Source organism: Equus quagga, chromosome 13 (genome assembly GCF_021613505.1).
Source record: "Equus quagga isolate Etosha38 chromosome 13, UCLA_HA_Equagga_1.0, whole genome shotgun sequence".
NCBI classification, from domain to species: domain Eukaryota; kingdom Metazoa; phylum Chordata; class Mammalia; order Perissodactyla; family Equidae; genus Equus; species Equus quagga.
In genome coordinates this window covers 91640402-91654360 of record NC_060279.1, presented here as the reverse complement: position 1 = coordinate 91654360, position 13959 = coordinate 91640402, and the positions used below count along the sequence as shown (strand labels likewise).

Sequence of the window (13959 nt, the reverse complement as noted above, 5' to 3'; positions counted from 1 at the left end):
ATCTTTTCATGTGTCTATTGGCCCTTTTTATGTCTTCTTTGGAGAAATGTCTGTTCACGTCTCTGCCCATTTTTTGATCAGGTTGTTTGATTTTTTGGTGTTGAGCTGTGTGAGTTCTTTATATATTATAGAGATTAACCCTTCGTCGGATAAATAACTTGTAAATATTTTTTCCCAACTAGTGGGCTGGTTTTCGTTTCAATCCTGTTTTCCCCTGCCTTGAAGAAGCTCTTTAGTCTGATGAAGTCCCGTTTGTTTATTCTGCAATGGTGTTGTTGTATGCCGCTAAGTTTGGGGTGCTTTGTTACATGGCAGCAGTCACCAGCAGACACCCATCCCCATCTCCTCCTCCCCCACACACACCACAAAAGATGGGGTGGTCAACATCCTTGCACGCATCCTCCCGTGGTGCTGAGACTGTCCTTGGCATCCATTCCAGGAGCAGGGTTGCTGGAAGGGAGGGTCTGCGTTCTCCTGGCTCCCTCAAGTCCTACAAGTTCCTGTCCGCCCTCCCACCATTAGTGCCTGAGGATTCCTGTGCCCCCGACACTGGACACCATCCAGCCTTCTGCGATTTGCCCGTCTAGTGAGTGCCAAGTAGCTGGTCGTTCTCAGACTACAAACGAGTTTGCACATTTCCTTGTTAGTTCTTTCAGAACCCCCTTCTGTAAATTGCCTGTTTGTTGTTTTTGCCCAATTTCCCACTGTCGTTTCTGCTTTTACCACCACAATTGTGGACTTTTTAAAAAATTATTTTATTCAGGTCACTTTGGTTTATAACATTGTGTCATTTCAGGTGTACATTATTATGCATCAGTTTCTGTATAGACTGCCTCGTGCTCACCACCAGTAGTCTAGCTTCCATCCCTCACTATGCATATGCGCCTCTTTACCCCTTTCACCCTCCCCCCTTCCCCTCTGGTAACCACCAATCTGTTCTCCTTATCTATGTGTTTGTTTGTCTTCCACATATGAGTGAAATCATGTAGTGTTTCTCTTTCTTTGCCTTATTTTGCTTAGCATAATACCCCCAGGTCCATCCACGCTGCCACAAATGGGATGATTTTGCCTTTTTTATGGTCGAGTAGTATTCCATTTTATGTGCATACCACATCTTCTTTACCCATTCACCCACTGATGGGCACTTGGGTTGCTTCCACGCCTTGGCTGTTGTGAATATTCTGTGATGAACTTGGGGGTGAATGGCGGACTCTTTAAGTCTCACAATTCTTTCACGGTTGCAATTCCTGAGGGCATTTTAGCTCCTCTTGTGGCTTCAGTAATCAAGACTCCAGTCAACATGAATACTTTTTTATCGTAAAAAGAAGCATATGGTGCTCAAGAAATATTTTGTTGAGCAAATGAAGGAAGAAAGGAATCTTTTTTTTTTTTTTTTGAGGAAGATGAGCCCTGAGCTAACATCTGCTGCCAATCCTCCTCTTTTTGCTGAGGAAGACTGGCCCTGAGCTAACATCCATGCCCATCTTCCTCTGCTTTCTATGTGGGACACCTACCACAGCATGGCTTGTGAAGTGGTGCCATGTCCGCACCCAGGATCCGAACTGGTGAACCCCAGGCCACCAAAGCGGAACGTGCGCACTTAACCACTGTACCACCAGGTCGGCCCCAGGAAGAAAGGAATCTTAACATCACACACTATGTTGAGAGCTCATTCCTTGCCAGACACTGGATATAAAACCCTTCAATACATCCTTCATTTACTCTTCACTGCAACTGCGTAAAGTCACCATTATTGTCTCTATTTTCCAGATGAGAAATCTGAGGCTGTGTGTGTGTGTGTGTGTGTGTGTGTGTGTGTGTGTGTTAAGAAAGATTCAGGTCTACTCTCTTAGGAAATTTCCAGTACACAACACAGTATTGTTAACTAGAGTCACCTCGCGGTACATTAGCTCCCCAGAGCTTAGTCATCTTGTAACCAAAAGTTAGTACCCTTTGACCAGCATCTCCCCATCTTCGCAGCCTCCGGCCCCTGGTAACCACCATTCTACTCTTTTATTTCTGCGTTCATCTTTTTTTTTTCCCAAACCCCTGATTCTTACAGCTGTGCCAGGCAGACTTTCAGGAGCACCATCCCTCCTAAGCACTCATTCATTCTTTCATCCATCCATCCATTCATTCATTCATCAGGCAGAGACAGCCACTGCCTCTTGGGATACAGCTGTGACCAAGTCAGACCAGTGCCCAGCCAGCATTGCAGGGATCGGCTACTAACCCACAAATAATTGTTTAATTTACGGTGGTGAGAAGAGTAAATAAACTACGTCACAGCCTTTCTGCGGGCTGTCGTGTGCCAATTAAAAGCAGTGAGCTGCTCCCGGGGAGCTGCCTGGCAAGGGGCCACGTTCTACTGTTGAGGGGGAAGAAAGAGAGCCGCAGGACAGTCGGGGTAGCGCGGGTCCGTTCACATCAAAACGGATAGTGAGATATTTATCGCAACCTCTGTCAAGCCTCATCATGTGCCATCTCAGAAAATGCTTAAAAAATGTTAACCTGCTATTAACAAAAGAAAGTGAAAGCTTATTTCAACTCCTATAATGAAAAATTGTGGATGTGAAGTTAACATATGGGGGTGGGGGTGTTGAAACACTGTTTAGGGACATGAAAGCAAAGAAGAAGGAGGAGGAAGAGGAGGAGGAAAGAGAGAGGAAGAATGGGGAGATGGAAAAGTTGCATTTTAAGTGGATAGTTTTCTGGGGCAAAGGACACACACTGGAATTAAAGGCAGCCTCAGGGGGCCCTCAGTGGAGAAGCCCCTTATGGGACAGGGGGAGAACCTGGGGGAGAAAGCCCAGGGAGAAGTGGGGGACGCAGAGGCTGAAACCCTGAGCAGGGGATCATGGGCACCTCCTCCCTCAATGTCTTTACACACCATTCTGCTCCCTGAAATTTTCCTGTAACAGCTCATCTTTGAGATGATTCCATATCAGGACATTTAAACCTGCCTCAATCTTTTTCACAATTGCTTCAAACTCCACTGGTGGGCTCATACCTTTATTTAACCAGATCCCTACAGATGGAGGTGGACAGGCCTGGGGTGACTTAAGCCAGGCCCCCAGGGAGAGGGACCAGGCCACCCTGGGATTCTCATCACTGCTCACCAAAACCCTACAAGGCAGAACCTATTATTATCATTGCCACTTTACAGGTGAGAAAATGATTCACAGAGAGCCTAATTAACTTGCCCAAGGTCACACAGCCAGGACTGGCAGAGCTGGAATGGAAACTAAAGCAGACTTGACCCAATGCCCAAGCTCTTCAGCAGAGCCATTGCCTTTTAAATTAATGATGCATGCATGCATGAATGAATGATGCCAATGTACATGTGTATTTGCAAATCTTAGAAAAAAGTATAGAAGGATACACTCCAAACCATCACCACCGTGTTCCCAGGTAGGGAGAGGGAAAGAGACCTGGATGAAGAGAATATGGATTTTTTCTCTATGTAGCCTTTATTGCTTTACTTGTTCCAACAACCATTCGTTGCTTTGTAATTTTCTTACTTACTAATTTTTTAAATTTTCTTTAAAAAGTGAAGGAAGCATTCAGTAATTAAGTTGTGACATGCGCCAAGGAGGAAACATACAAGATGCTGTGGGAGGGGTGACAGCTCTGATCTGTCTGAAGGCCGGGGGCTCAGGAGGGACAGCATCAAGTTCCCAAGGTGTAAGAGCCCTGTCATAGGAGGAAGCAGCTCGAGACCCACGTCTCCCGGGGCCAGGCATGGCGTGTTTTAGGACAAGGAAGGGGAAGCCTTGCCCGTCCCCTCCAAAGACCAGGGAATCCCAGGGGGCCACGTAAAAATGTCTTCAGTTTTTAAAATCATTTCCATAAGTGGACCTCAAGATACTGGCCTTAGAAGGAAGGAAATAATCAAGAGATGGCTGAAGCCAAGAAAACCCTTTCCTTGGAAAAAAGACTCTGGTTTGACTTCGAGATCAGCTGCATGAGTGAAAGAAACATGAGACAAAAGAGGACATCTTTACGGTTCCATTGACACGAGGTCCTAGGACAGGCAAAACTATATGGTGGAAAAAACCTGGGCAGCACTTGCCTCGGGGGTTGGGGATTGGCTGGAAAGGAACACGAGGGAACTTTCCAGGAAGACGGTAAGTTCTGTATCTTGATAGGCATTTGGTTTTAACAAGGTGTGGAAATTAATCAAAGAAACCCTAACTAAATTGGAGTCAGGAAGGCCTGTAGGAGGAGCTCTCACGCCCTATCACACATGGTCAGTTACACCAAACTGGAAGATGCAAAGCTTGCATCTTGGACTGGAAGTGAAACTACTTTACTACTGAAGGAAGATTTCTCTCCCCACCCAGCAACAGCTCAGCCAATGAGAAACACCGCAGCTCAGCCAATGAGAAACATCACAGCCAAGCCAATGAGAAACGCCACAGCTCAGCCAATGAGAAACGCCACAGCTCAGCCAATGAGAAATGCTGCAGCTCAGCCAATGAGGGAAGTAGGTAGGTGTCTGCAATGTACTTTGAAATGCTTAAAAAATAACATGGCTTGATGGAGGGATGGATATGTGAGCTAGACATGTGACAAAGCAAATATAATAAAATGTGAATGGCAGAATCAAGAAGGTGGACATATGGGTATTCACTGTAAAAGCTTTCAATTTTGCTCTACGTTTGAAAGTTTTCATAACAAAGTGTTGGGGGAAATGCAAAGTAAAACTGTTTTAAAAGATGAGATGTGGGGGGCCAGCCGGTGGTGGAGTGGTTAAGTTTGTGCACTCCTCTTCAGCCACCTGAGGTTCACCAGTTCGGATCCTGGGCACAGACCTACAGACGGCTCATCAAGCCACGCTGAGGCGGCGTCCCACATAGAAGAACGAGTATGACTTACAGCCAGGATATACAACGATGTGCTGGGGCTTTCAGGAGAAAGAAAAATGAGATGGGGTTCCCAAAGGAAGGGGGCTGGACCCATGTGTCCTGTACTAAATAGTAAGGAGAAGAGACTGGGCTGAGCAACAAATGTTTACTGAACACTTACTGCGTGCCACGCCCTGTTCTAGTACTTGGGGCATAGGGACAAAACAGACAAAAATTCCTGCCCTCATGGAAGTTTTGCCCCCAAAACTTTGTGGCTTAAAACAATGATAGTGTATTATTCCTGTTGATTCTGCAGCCAGGGATGGGTTGAGCCGGATGGCTCTGCTGCTTCATAGGCCTCCACTGGACAAGAAATGTCCAGATAGTTCTGTCAAATTAAAAAGCAAATTTGCCTATTTTATCTCAAAATGAGTTTATTTGGGAACAGCCAAAAGAATCGCAATGCAGGGTGTGCATTCTATGGGAACCATAGGCAAATCCAGAAAACAAAAGAGGGGAGCTGCCTTTGTAGAAAAAAATGGGGGGACAGGCGGGGCTGTTTTAAATGTAAGTCCATTGGGGGAAAGTAGCATTTCAGGGCGGCAACAGCTTCTCATTGGCTGAGCTGCAGTGTTTCTCATTGGCTGGGCTGTGGTGTTTCTCATTGGCTGAGGTGTGGCGTTTCTCATTGGCTGAGCTGTTGCAGGTGGGGAGAGAAATCTTCCTTCAGTAGCAAAGTAGTTTTACTTCCTGTCCAAGATGCAAGTGCGTCTCTTCCCGTTTGGTGTAAGTGACCATGTGTGATGGGGGCAAGAGCTCCTCCTACAGGTCTTCCTGACTCCAATTTAGTTAAGCTTGCTTTTCTTAATTTCCGTAATTCCTGCACTTATGGCTGGCACCTCACATGAGATGGTTCCAATGGCTGGGGACTGCCTCGCATCTCTTTCCTCACACAGCCTGGCCACGTGGCTGGCTTGGGCTTCCTCACTTCATGGCGGTATCAGGGGAGTAGGACTTCTTGTGGGAACCTCTCAGTTCGATGGGAACTGGCTTCTAAAAGGAAAGAAGAGGAAGCTGCCTGTCTCTTAAGGGCTACACCTGGAACCTGCACAACGCCATTTGCGCTGAATTCTATCGGTCAAACCAAGTCATAAGGCCAACCCAGATTGCAGCAGAGGGAAAATAGACCACCTCCTGATGGGAGCAGCACAGGCGCACGCAGGGAGGGGAAGAACGGATCGTGGCATTTTGGAGACGGTTCGCACAGTGCACCCTCTGGCGGCGACTAGCAGAGAAGAGACCCGGAGTCTGAGTCTGTCCCCGCACCAGTGTGGACACGACCATCTCCGCCCTCCGGACCGCAGCGTGAGCATCCGCTGAGGGCTCAGAGGTGGGTGGACACTTTGGTGACTCAGAGATGGCAGCAAGAATGACCACTATTTTTAAAGCAAGGAGGACCTAAATGGTGCCTGCAGGGCCCAGTCCGCAGATTCAGCCCGTGGATGCCTCTGGGATTGTGGGTCACACTCAGCAGGATTTTTCAAGGCGGTCGCCTCAGAAAACCGGGGTTTTGACTCCAAATCAGCATTTATCTGAACCCGGCCAGCCGCCCCATCAAAAAAGAAAAAACGACAGAATGCAAACATAGAGGGGAGGGAGCCTGCCTGGCTCTCTGGTTGGGGACATTTTCGGTCCCCTAGGGGAGATGGCTGGGGGGAAGGTGTTGACAAGAGATGCAGACACGGTGCGGTGGGGAGAGGGGTGTTTGGAGTGCGGCTGCCTGGGCGCACTGCCACCCTCTCCCCCCCCCCCCCCCCCCCCCCTTCGCTGCCCCTTAAGACCTCGGGCTGGTTACTGACCTCGCTGTGTCTCCATTTACGCACCTGAAAATGGGGATCGTGTTCTCTCGGCGTCTTCGGGACGGTGGGCGAGGCTGTGGCGCGCTCGCGCTTAGAGGGGGCCCAGCGCCCAGCGAGCCCCGCAGCGCTGCGGTCTGACTCAGGTTATTAATCAGCGGCCGTCGCTTCCAGACCCGCCCCCACCCCCAGACCGTGATTGCGGCGAGGGGACGTTGTGGACAGACCACTGCGGGCCCCAGAACGGTGCACTGTGCCCATCCAGGCGCCTCAGACCCCTCCTGATCTGCCCCAGCTCAGCCTGGCCCGCGCTCCTCCACATCTGGCTTTCCTCTTGCCCAGACTTTGGGGAGACAGCAAAGAGGGGGGCCAGTCACAGACTCTGGGGTCACATGGACGTGATTCGAGTCACGCTGGACCGCCTGGGGTCCGATTCCAGCGCTGTGTGACCCTGACTCAGTTTCCCCGTCTGTAAAATGTTCACAAGAAGAGCGCCTAAACTTGCGTTAAAACAATGATTGCACGTGTGGTAAGTAAGAAGAGATGTATAAATAATAGTTATAGTCGCTCTTGCTGTCACTGTTGTGTCCCCCACTCCCGACTTCGGAGCTGAATCCGGCTGCACCCGGCGCACCTGCGAGCTCGGGAAGCGCCGTCGACCGACCGCGCGGCTCTAACCCGCCGTCCCCGGAGCGCCCCCTGGTGGGGACCGCGGGGGCCGCAGCCCGTGGGGCCCACGCTCCCTCCTCGGTCCTCGGGCGCCGCCGGGATCCCCCCTCCTCCCTCCCCGCCGTTCCTGATGCATCCCCGGGAGGGGCAGGGAGTTGGGGGGGGGGGGGGGGGGGGCCCGGCGCCCGCCCCCCCGCGCCCGCGTCCGTTCCCCCCCCGGGGGGGGGGGGGGGGGGGGGGGGGGGGGGGGGAGCCGAGCCGGGCTCCGCGGGGATCAGATCTGTTTCACCTCCGGGACTGCGGGGGCTGGTGATGGAGGTTCAAGGTGTGGCTTCAGGCTCGTGTCAGCCCGTGTCACAATCACACACCCGGACGCACACACACAGACGACACAGAAACCCACATGCGCGCAAGACACTCGCACACACTCACACACATTTATCCACACAGAGACTCCCATCACACACACACGTGCTCACACACAGAGACTGACATTGACACACACGCAGTCACTCTATCACTGACACATGCGCACACACACAGGTTCACACCCACCCGGAGACTCGCCCCACCTCCACCCACACAGACCCTCACAAAGCACACACACTACACCCCCCTCCGGCCCACAGAGAAACGCCCACATCCGCATCTCCAGGCACCGGAACAAAACACCGACCGCACAGGGAGACCCCCAGACACGCGCCCAGGGACCCAGCGCCCCCCACTCCTCACCCACTCTCACCTCCCTGGGGGACCCAGGAGGTCATTCTGACCATGGAGGGGGCAAAGCCCCCCCTTGTGGTCGCCAGATTCTCCCTCCGGCCCCACCAGGGCCAACCTGAACCCGCCCTGAGGGGCAGGGAGCTCGGACACCGCCCCCGACCCCACCCCCGGGCCGAAGGGGCGCCGCCGCCATGGGGACCTCTGCATGTGGACACGGGGCTGGGGGCCTGGAGGTGTGTGACCGGGAGCCCCCATCAGACTTCAAGACTGGGGACGAACCTTGAGGGGCGGGAGGGGGCCTCCCCCCTTCAAACGAGGAGGTGCGCCCTGGCGCCTCTCTCCTGCTCTCCCCGAAGCCTGCCCCACGCCGGCCTTCCCCATCCAGCCCCACTCTCGCCCTTCCTATTCGTCCTCCATAAGACATCACAAACTTGACCCCGCCTCTCCCCTACTCTAAGCCTGTCTGTGGCTCCCCAGTGCCCTCGGAGAAAGCACGGGCTCCTCACCGCGGCCCTCCAGGCACTGCACGCGGTGGTCTGCCCGCCTCCCAGGCGTCTCTCCAGCCCAAAGCAACTGGCTCCCGAGTTAAGCGCTACTCAGGAGGGGTTCTTGCATCCCACCCACCCCGGGGGCTATGAACCCCAGGAGCGCAGGGCCTGGGCTGTCTTGGTCATCGCTGGGTCCCCAGCGGGGCGGGAGCAGGTCCTGGGAAGATGTGTGTGGAAGGAAGAAAGGAAAGAAAGGCAGGGGCGGGGGATAGGGAGAGAGGAAGGAAGGAAGGCTCTCTTTAAAATTTAAACCTCGGCTCCAATCTTTCTTCCCTGGGCTGTGGCTCCCGGTGCCCACCAGAGGGCGCCCTGACCCAGCAAATCCCTATGCGGCCCTCAGCCTGCTCCGCCCACGACAAATTATGACAATAAGGAGGATGTTTAACGTGAAAACCCGCTCCTTAAAGCCCCGCCGCGCCCCAGGACCTGCGCGACAACCTCCACGTGCCGGACTCAACGCAGCAACTCTGCGGGCAGCTTGTATAAGAGGAAAATGAGGCTCAGAGAGGTTGTTTAACTTTCCCAGTGTCACACAGTGCCTAAACTGCAGAGAAGCTTCCATCTCTGGCCTTGGCGACCCCACAGCCTTCACCTCCTTGGTCACACCCTTGTGTCACCAACCCACAAGTCCCGGTGGGCCTGGCCCTGCCACTTCCCCCGCCCCCCCAGCCACTCCCTATGACCCTCAGCGCTTCAGATATCTGGTCATCCATCCAGCCACGGGGTCTTTGCACAGGAACTGCCTCAAAAGTGCCTCTTCCCTTTCCCTACCCCAGAGAGGGTCACCTCCTCCCTCCTGATGCAGATCGACGTCACGTCCTTCGGGAAGCCCGCCCTGATCCAGAATCATCTCCAGCCCTTCCAACCCCCCTCCCCGGGGACCCCGGGCCCTTCCCTCCCAGCACCCACTTCCGGTCACTGAGGCTGCGGGTCCAGGAGGTGGGGCCGCCTCAGGCCTCACTGTGTCCCCAGAGACTGCATAGGCCGGGCCCACCACAGACGCTAGCGAAACACCCAACGAAGGAATGACGCTAAGCAAGTGGGCGTCACACTGGGTGAATTCTCCCCCCCACCCCAGGGATCCAGGGATGCTGCGCAGCCGAGAAGGGAGTCCCTCCCGGATCCGAGTGCAGTGTCTCACTACTGCCCTTCATCCCCTGGGGACAGAACCTGCTTTCCAGCCCAGTGTCCCCCCCTTTTCTGAGTGATTCACCTCCCTCTCTCTTTGGGGAACCCCCTCCCCCACCTCATTCCAGGTGGTTCCGGTGAGAATCGCTAACCCCCCCATCCCCCGAGCCTGGCCAATCAGAGCACTCATTTCCTCTGCAGTCACTGTGATTGGTGCACAAGCAGGCACATGACTCAGATGATCCAATGGGAGTCAGCCCTGGGTCCTTAACTGAATAGATGAATGAAGGGGTCCTGGAACCAGCCATGCCTGAAGCCAAGCCATACCTGAACTTTCTATTAACGTGAGCCAATGAATTCCTTTTGCTGCTCATACCAGGATAACTGGGGTTTCTGCAAGTGGAATCCAAAGGGCCCTGTGTAATCTACCCCCCAAAGCATTCTCCAAGCCCTCACCCCAAGGGAAGGGTGCCTGCCAGGCGGTACCTCTGGCTTCTCAGCGCTCTGCCAGACAGTACCTCTGGCTCCAAGGGCTGGGGCAGGGCGTCGGGGGGCAGGGAAAGGGTCTCCTTGATTTCTCATCACTTGCCATAGGTTCCTGAGGCTTCTTGCCTCACTCCTGGGGCCCCGAGTCTCTTGCCAACAGGGCACCAGTAAAGCTGGTCTCACCGGCCCCAGAGCCAACCGATTGGCAGGCGAGTTCTCAGTCGCCGCGTTGGCAGGGCAGACCCGCGCTTGCGCAGACCAGCAGCTCAGTCTCCAGGTGGGTGCGGAGGAGGAAACCGTTGATTTTCTCTGATATTTCGCCCAGACAGAAGGAGGGGATGAACAAAGGTCATCACCTGGGGCTCATCCCGGAGCCGAGTCACCATCACAGTGCGCCCAGATCACAAGGGGGAGGGGAGAGGAGAGGAGGGGAGGGGCAGGCCTGGGGCACAAAGGGGCCAGCTCCAGAGGCGTCATGAGGTGCAGCCCTGGAACATACTGTGGCAGCGCTGGGTGTCCAGGGGGCAGTTACTGAGATGTCATTAAAGTGGCCTCCTGGGGGTCACTATGGTATGATCTTTGCCGTGTCCCAGGGGCTCCTCTGGAAGCCCGAAGCCCCTCCCGTGGGCAGACCTGCCCACTCAGTGCCACCACGGTCCCGCTAGCAGCGGCCACCCAAAGGTCTATGGGACCCACATAGGGGTCGTGCCCCTGCACCAGGCCTGGCCCACTGCACCATCCCCACTCTGCCTCCATCTCACCCGGCCGCCTAGTCCCCTCAGCCCTGCCCGGACATGGACCTGCCGCTTGCACCCCCGCCCAGCCTCAGCTTCACTCCAGACCCCCTTCCCTGGCCCTAAAGATTAGACTCGCCCTGGACCTGGAGTAACCCCTGGTCCCTCCTGGAGTGCGGCCTGGGCCCCTGCAAATGAGCGGGACCTAGTGCTGCAGGAGGCCTGCCTCCTCCCTGAGTCAGGAGAGAGCCCGGGAACCCACAGGTGCGCATTCCCATTTGCATTAAAACAAATGCTGAGCCCCTGGCAACAGCCTAAAAATGGTTGCCATGGAAACAGAGGTAGCCAATGAGGGGGGAGGGATGCCCGTGCCCAGGAGCCAAAGCTGCTGCCTACTCTGATGTTGGCGCAGAGAGACCCCAAGGATGAAGGGGAGGGGGGCGCTCTCATTTGGCCCCAGAGGGAGGGGGAGCAGTGACTTGTCACCCAGGGGATCCCCAGCAGCTCTGGGGAGGGAGCCACTGCTCCTAGAGAGCTCCATCCCGATGGCCTCAGAGCCAGGCCGGTGGCATCCTGGACCTGACACGTACGCCCCCCTGCGGGATCCCCGACAGCCCTGGGAATGGGGCCTGGGGAAGGGCCGCTGCATGAGCCAGCTGGAAGCAGCGGGAGTGTGGAGCCCCGAGTCCTGGCCTCGCCACCTTCACCTGAACTCTGAGCCCTGGGCGCTGCTCCAGCGGGGGATTGGCACCACGCACTGCAGCCCAGGTCCGCCTCTGTCCCCCTCCTGCCCCGCGACCGGCGGCCCTGTGGCCGTGAACCTTTTGTGGGCCTGGTGCCGGGGGCTGGACGGGGACGTGCACAGGGCCCCGCTGGTCACCGGCATCCCAAGGGGGCAGGCTGCCAGTGAGGCTGTCCTGCAGCCGGCCTTCCTGGCCCTGGGCGCGTGCAGGCTGCGGAACACGCGGACCGTGAGGAACGAGGAGGCCGAGGCCGCCCTGGTGGAGCCCGTGGAGGACGTTAATCGCGCCGCCATCCCCAGGGAGATCCCGGGCCAGACCGGTGTCTGGAAGGTTCTGTGCAAGGACTGCAGAGGACATGAGAATCCTGAGACAGATGGAACGCCTGCTGCTGGACGCAAGGCCCGCTCAGGCCACAGTGGCTGGGGACACTGGGGACACGTCCATTCCTCGTACTTCGGCGACTGAGGCCCCGGGGTCGGAGCAGGTGGCCTGGAAAGCTGGCTCCCTCCTGGTGCAGCCGGCAAGGCTGGGAGGGGCCATCGGGGCCGCAGAAACAGAGCCAGAGGCAAGAGGTTGACCCCGAAGGGCAAGAAGAGCGGCGGAGCAGGGCAGGCATTTACCTCTGCAAAGAGCAATTCCAAGGACTCTTCCATCGAGAGCCGGGCCATCAAGACGGCAGAGGTGGAGGAGGAGGACTCGGGCGCAGATGACAATGACAATGTGCTGTACCCGATGTTCAGACAGCCAAAAGCAACAACAAGTTAAGAAGCAGTGGGCCCTCCAGGGCAACAGGGACAAGGCAGAGGGTCCCCTGGAGCTCTTGGCCCTGGTGACAGTGACGGACAGAGCCAAGAAGGAGGAGATAGAGGAAGGGCCCCCAGATTTGGTGAGATTGACACAGAGGCCGGGGGCTGCACCCCGACATGGTGGCTCTCTTGGCCACGAGGGACGGATCTGATGAGATGCCCAAGGGCAGCGATGCATCCAAGGCGGGTCCAGGAACGCAACAACCAGGACACCGAGGGGGTATGGAGAACCCTGCGTTCTGGCCATGGTGGCCGAGAGGAGCGCGTCAGACTCCAAAACCGGGAGGAGACGTTGAAAGTTGCTCCTGCAACAGAGTCACTGGGCTTGAGCGACCAGAAAGACCAAAAAGATGATGCCCTTCCCAAGGGCTCCTCCGACATGGCCAAGGAGGCTTCGGGAACCCACGTGCAGGCGGAGGAGGCAGGCTGCCGGGTGGATGCCATGGTCCTGAGGAAGGCCGAGGGCGGCGGGAAGCTTCTGGAAGGTATTTCCACCTTGGCTGAGCCTGAGAAGGCCTTCAAGAGGAAGAAGCTCGTGGGGGCAGGAGGCCGCTTCCCCAGTGCCGCTGGGGACACGGAGGCAGCCAACCCCTGCGCCTCCTGGGTAATCCCCCCGCCAGCCCTCCAGGGAGCCTCCCGCTTATCCGTGCTCCGTGCACCGCTGCGCCCTCCACTGGGCTCGCCTGCACGTTCGAGTCCCTCCACTGCAGGTGGCGCGCGGTCCCGATGGAAGAAGGAGCGAGAAACGCGCCCCCCCGGAGGCAGCAGCCCCAGTGATGGGACGGTGTCTCAGGGTCCCCAGCGGGCTGGGCTTTGGGCCCCGGGTTAGCACAAGGGGGAGAGTGTCCACGGACGTCGGGCGCCTGGGAGCCCAGCGGGGCCAGTGAGTTCTTCCTGGCTCTTCGTACCACCTCCCCCTCATCGTTCCAGACACGTGCTTCCCGCCAGCGTCTGTAGGTCACTGCCCCGCCCCCCCACAATCTGACGGGCCCTGGGGTCTGTGATGGAGGCTCGGCCACCTGTCCCTGCAGGGGATGTTGGAGTGTCGCTGAGCTCTGAAGGCTGCACCTGCTTTCCTGGAGGAGGAGATGATTCCAGAAAGACAAGTCTGTGAGGGAGAGGGGGCTGCTTCAAGGGGAGGGGAGAGGAGAGGTGGAGGAGGGGTAGAGGGGGACCGGGCCCAGGAGCAGGGAGGGGGAGGAGAAAGGGGAGGACGAAGCTGCCCGGCTCTCCTCAGGTGCAGCTGGTGCTAGTGAGCCAGCTCCTCAGGCCAAGGCCACCTGCTGGTGTCCACTGGCTCAAGCTGCCACTCAGATGGCAGTGTTTTCCAAAAATCCGAGTGATCTGCCAACATTTTCAACTCGGGGCAGTTCACACCCAGAGTTCTGGCTTCTCTCTGCAGGGCCGGGCAGCGCCCCT

The 13959-nt window shown here is 56.1% G+C and overlaps 1 protein-coding gene across 1 annotated transcript; it reads left to right on the top strand.

Annotated features, from left to right (window-relative positions):
* Nucleotides 1-11536: 11536 nt before the first annotated feature.
* PNMA8B (PNMA family member 8B) lies at nucleotides 11537-13369 on the top strand. Its single transcript, XM_046682158.1, is given in 7 exon segments — nucleotides 11537-12078; nucleotides 12080-12240; nucleotides 12243-12478; nucleotides 12480-12637; nucleotides 12639-12778; nucleotides 12781-12813; nucleotides 12816-13369. Coding segments are annotated over 7 exon segments (1824 nt in total).
* The last annotated feature ends 590 nt before the right edge of the window (nucleotides 13370-13959 follow it).